This window comes from Zea mays, chromosome 7 (assembly GCF_902167145.1).
Source record: "Zea mays cultivar B73 chromosome 7, Zm-B73-REFERENCE-NAM-5.0, whole genome shotgun sequence".
NCBI classification, from domain to species: domain Eukaryota; kingdom Viridiplantae; phylum Streptophyta; class Magnoliopsida; order Poales; family Poaceae; genus Zea; species Zea mays.
In genome coordinates, this window is record NC_050102.1 from 18727740 (window position 1) to 18733092 (window position 5353).

The 5353-nt window shown below is 40.4% G+C and overlaps 1 protein-coding gene across 2 annotated transcripts; it reads left to right on the top strand.

The window, feature by feature from the left end:
* Positions 1–2687: 2687 nt before the first annotated feature.
* LOC100193359 (uncharacterized) lies at positions 2688–4789 on the top strand. Of its 2 annotated transcripts, NM_001348930.1 has the most exons (4): positions 2727–2872; positions 3231–3328; positions 4241–4341; positions 4412–4789. In NM_001348930.1, exons 2-4 carry the CDS (start codon positions 3241–3243, stop codon positions 4553–4555), a joined length of 333 nt encoding a protein of 110 aa, NP_001335859.1. In that variant the 5' UTR covers positions 2727–2872; positions 3231–3240; the 3' UTR covers positions 4556–4789. The 2 variants fall into 2 exon arrangements, with proteins under 2 accessions (XP_008650890.1, NP_001335859.1); XM_008652668.2 differs by having other exon boundaries at positions 2688–2872; positions 4241–4789.
* Positions 4790–5353: the final 564 nt, after the last annotated feature.

The following is a 5353-nucleotide window of genomic DNA, read 5'->3' on the forward strand; positions in this document are numbered from 1 at the left end:
GTTATATTCCATGATGGGTTTAACCGAATAAAAAAATTAAGTAGTCATGGATTATTTTGGGGCATGGATTGAGGCATGGATTTAATTCCAATCCATGCTAATCCAGAGCGGGATTGGTGTAAACGAACAAAGCCTAACCTGTTGCGTCAGGGCGCTGTTAAAATACCTCATGTGGTACCTTCACGTTGTCACCTCAACTATCTAATCTTTCATCGACAGTTTTAACATACCAAGATATCATGGAAGATTGTTGATATTGGTTTCTATCCCAAGTTCAATTAACAATAGAAAATAGACCCACTTATTTTTTACATACAACTTTAAAAATTAACAACCTATAAATAGAGAATTATTGGAGCACAAACATTTATTACTTCTTCAAGTATTTTAGTAACTTTTTAAATCTATAATTTATGGTGCTAAATTTACATAACTATTGGAGATGCTTACTGGATAATGTGGCTCCATAAAAACTGACTACCTATGAAACCTGACTGCCCATGAAAATTGACTGCCTACAACTTTGTAGTTGTTTTTGTATCGAAACTATTTAGAACCCCAAAATCTATGAGTTCATATATTTTGGAATTCAAATTTATTAAACAATCTCAAATGTTAACATGTTCTATATGAAAGTTATAGTTCTCAATACCATCTACAACTTTGTAGTTGAAAGGTTTTTTATTTAAAATTATTTAGTGTCCTAAATATGTGTTCTAAGTTTATAGATTTTGACATTCAAAATTAGAATTCCTAAACAATCATGAATGTTCACATAGTTACTACTATAGGTCTAGTGATCGATATGAGTTATTATTGTTGTTGGCAAGTTTTTTATTTAAATAATTTGATATTTTTTAATTTTTGAAACAATTTTGAATGGAGATAAATCTTTTTTACTTGACAAGATTCAAAAGTTTTAAATTAAATGTTTTTTCATTTGAGTTACTTGAGTCACTCGGTCTCACCCGTCAGTGTATTCGTCGTTGGAGTATTACCCCTTGCATATATCATCAACACATCCTAAGAGCTGATTTGGTGATTAGGGATCTCGAGAGGATCTTTCCATAGACCCCCTCGAGATCCCTAATCACCAAATCAGTCCTAAAAGTGTTCGCATGACATGAGTGGAGTTTCAAGGATCCATGTAGCAAGATTCTTCTTCACACAGTAGCCCAGAGTTTATTAATAAAAAAACTCTAACATGTAGCAAGATTCTTCTCTACGTAGTAGCCCGCCCACAGTTTATTAATAAAAACAATAAGAGAATAAAAATAGAAGGCACAAAATACAATTTTCGCGTGAAAAAGTGCTTTGTGGAGTTCCTCTCGGCTTGTCAAATGCGGGGATAAGAAATGATAAAATAACAACTTTATAAATTTAGCAACATCATTTAGGGTATCATTTGAGACGTGTTTTTTCTAATAACTCCTTAAACTGAGTTTTAGTAATCTTTTTACATAACATTTGGAGATGCTCTAAGCTGTCTAAATGGTAAGGTAGACGAGATAAAAGAGAAGCGGGAGCCGGCTTAGACACAAGAACCAAAAAACTGTGAGATGGATAAGTGGAGTCTGTATTAATAGTGTCACCTAACTCCTATATGGATGAGTTTAATGTAGACCAGTTCAAACATCGGATCAGACCAAGGTCTGGTCGTGGGCCACTTAGCACGGCCCGTACCCGACTGGTGCCTAGTGCCGAGTTGGGTTGAGTCGGTTCATACCTCGCTGTTTGATGTATCAGGTCGGGTCTTTCGAATTGTGACAGTTTTTTGGCTTTGGGTCGGGTTTTTGATAAAAAATTGTGGGCCATACCTGGCCCGTAAATTATTGCGGGTAAAAAGTTATGGTTTGTATCCACCCGTTGCATTGGTCGGGCCAGGTTTTTCGGGCGGGTCGGGTTGGTCAGGTGCCCAACGATCATGTCTAGTTTAATGTGGGTTGGAAGGATCCTTAAAGCCAGCAGTACTGTATTATTAAACTCACTCTAAAGGGTAGGATTTATAGTATGTTGTTTTGAACAAAAAAAAAATAAGTTTGATCCTAGAATCCAAACATAATAAAATATAATAATAGGATCGCTCCACTCTATCTTAGACTAGCTCTCCTCGACTCGCTACAGCTCGCAATTTAGCTCGTGGCTCGACCTAACAATAATTTGCTACATAAATTTCTAATTAGCATATAATGTTTGTACCCAATAGATAATTAGTTTATTTTATTTAATATTACTGTACAAAATTAATGTATTTTTATATTACATCAGTAATATATTTATTTTACTGATTTAAAATATATTGTTTAAATTATTTTTGACATTTTGTATTATAATTTGGAGGGTGATTTGTAGACATGCTCGTTAGCTTGGCGAGCCAGAACGAGTCAAGTCGAACCGATTTTTCTGGTTCGTCAAATGAGTGAACCTTGACTCGTTACTTGACGGAGCCGTAGCGAGACGAGCCGGACTCGATTCAGATTTATATATAGAAGGAACAATTGGATCTATACCATTAAAAGATCCAAACTTTAGATATATACCATGGACCCCACATGTTATTGACTCATGTGGACCCACATGTAAGTGAGATAGTAATGGTATGGATCTAAAGTGGTGATCTTTTAATGGTATGGATTCAAATTTCCCTATATAGAAACATACCAAACACTTTAACATAAAAATCCGAAAAAAGTACTAAAATTAAAAAAATCGATAGGTGGAGCCACGTTGTATATGCGGATCTCCATTCACCAATCGCCTTCCTGTCGCCCTCCCGCTCGGCTCGGCGAACGCGATCTGTTCCCCAACCTCCGCAGCCGCTCCACCGTCCTCCACTCCGGCTGCCGAATCGACCCGCCCCGATCCAGATCAGGTAACCCCGCGCCGAGATCCCTGCGTTTCTTCTCTCCTTCTCGCGGATCGCTCGCCGCGGAGGCGGGACCCCTTCTGTCCGCGCGGATCGCTGGTCCCGTCCCGCGGGGTCGGTTCGCTGACGTGATCTGGATCGCAAATCTTTCTCGGCGGCCTACTGTGATGCGTGCTCCTGTAACACGTCGCGGCGGATTCGTTGGTCCCTCTGCCTGCGTGCCGGAATATCTGGATAATGGCATGAAACTACACATCTGGCATAATGTCTTGTAGCGATCTAGGTTTATGTGCTCCCTTTGTTTGATCTGAAACATTTGAGGTCTATCTCTGATTCCGAATTACGGACCTTTTGTTTTGCCCAGGAGCTGAGGGATGGACGCGAACAGGCGCCAGAGTGGGATCCAGCAGTTGCTGGCTGCGGAGCAGGAGGCTCAGCAAATTGTGAATGCCGCTAGAGCTGGTAGTGTTTTCTCATCTTTTTTGTCCCAAGCCATTGTAGATCTAGCGTAGCGTTAGGCAGCAACAACCTTGTGAATGAGTTCGTTCCATTCACTTAGACATCTTTCACTGATCCTCAATTAATGTTTGTAGAGCGAGATTGAAGGTAATGCACTGCTACGTTTCTGAACTGTAGCAAAAAAACGGCATCTCATTAATGCTGTTACTATTGCATTACCAACAAATATATAACACCTGTTCTGGGTGTTAGACCATGACCTCTCACGCCAAAGTTACAATGTATAAGTTTGCATTTAGCTACCTGAGTTGAGATCATGAAATATTTAGTGTCCAACTCTGCACAAAGCAATCTTTAGTCTAGAGGGGGAAAAGAAGTTTACTTTTCTTTTTCAAGTATGCAGAAGCATGTTTAGGCCCTGTTTGGAACCTCTAAAACTAATAGTTAGCTACTAAAAATTAGTTGTTGGGTTCCACGCCATCAGCTAATACCACAGCTAATTGTTAGCTACCTCGCAGCTAACAATTAGTTAATTAGCTGGCTCAATCCAGCTAATAATTTATTAGCTGCCAAACTATTAGCTCGAGGGGTTCCAAAGAGAGCCTTAACTGTGAACTGTTTTCTGGTGAAATGTAACAACAAAGCTAAAAGCTAAAGGGCTGTGTTCTCTCTGCAGTATAAACTTGAATTTGTGTGTTCTACAGCTAAGTCGCAATAAAAGAAGGGGTTGAAATCTTGCTTTTATGGGTCCCATTAGCAAAAACATATTCCATTGTGAACCATGTGCTGTACAAATGTCTTTTAAACTTGTTGGCAAATTGTCAGCTAATAGGAAGCTAAAAAGCTGACCCCTTTACCCCCCTCCCTTCCTCTTAATAGTTAATACTGAACATGAATGTTTCCTGTGTCCAATAGCCAAGTCAGCGAGGCTCAGGCAAGCAAAAGAGGAGGCTGAGCGGGAAATAGCCGAATACCGTGCCCAGATGGAGGCTGAGTTTCAGAGGAAGGTTGCAGAGGTATGCACGCCATGTCCCATTTTTCCCCACTGGACTACAGGACCTCACTTCTGTGTCTTGGTGACTACAGAGCAGCGGCGACTCCGGTGCAAACGTCAAGCGTCTCGAGGAAGAAACGGCGGCGAAGATCGAGCAACTCACCCAGCAGGCCGCAAGCATCTCCCCGGATGTCATTCAGATGCTTCTGCGGCATGTCACCACCGTCAAGAACTGAGGAGTGCTGTTCCCGAACTATGCTCGCAGACTTGTACCGTCGATCTATTTATTTTTGTCAAGAGTGAGAGTGGTGAGGAATAATATGCCCGCTTGTATCCATAATTCCTGTTCGTAACTACGGAATAAGCCGCCGCAGCTTTAGCGGCAAACGTGACTAGTACTGTCAGAACCTACCATTGTTATTTGGTACAATTGGTAAATAATATTGTTTTAAACTGGATTTTTCGAACAAGCTGTTTTGTTGATACCATGCTTGGGGTTTCTGTTTCCGTTCTGTCTCTCTCTTTTGAACTAATCACCAGGGAAAGGAAGAACAGAAAAGGCCTCTTTTAGGTGTGTAACTCTCTTTCCACAGTTTGAGGGGATTTGCTCTGCTGGGTTTGGCTTTGGTGTACACCAAGCCAGAATCCTCAATGAAGATAATTTTCCATGAGTTGAAGCGCAACTGCAAATCCCATTAACGAAATTCGAAAATGACACTGTTTTTCATCATCCAAATGATCCAGCAAGCTGTCATCATAATCTCTCTGAAGATCGAACCAAAGTTCTCTCTAGTTGCAATAACCATGTCAAAAGGCTGTACGTGAGTATCCCAATGGATGCTGCTCGACCTGGAAATTGATGGTGTTGCTTTTTTAAAAAAAAAACTGCAAATGCCTTCCCAAAACCACCGTGAGTTGTTTTGGAAGAGAAAAGGAGAAAAATGATTATGTTATTGAACTAGAAACTACGAAGCATAGGCAGGCGAAGCCACGATTCGTGTTTATGGGGACATCAGATTAATGCTTAAATGCAC

Excerpts from the sequence above, each read along its gene's own strand:
- LOC100193359 (XM_008652668.2), top strand. The coding sequence starts at position 3,241 with ATGGACGCGAACAGGCGCCAGAGTGGGATCCAGCAGTTGCTGGCTGCG. Across the intron at positions 3,329-4,240 it reads TGTGAATGCCGCTAGAGCTG|CCAAGTCAGCGAGGCTCAGG; the intron begins GTAGTGTTTTCT and ends TGTGTCCAATAG.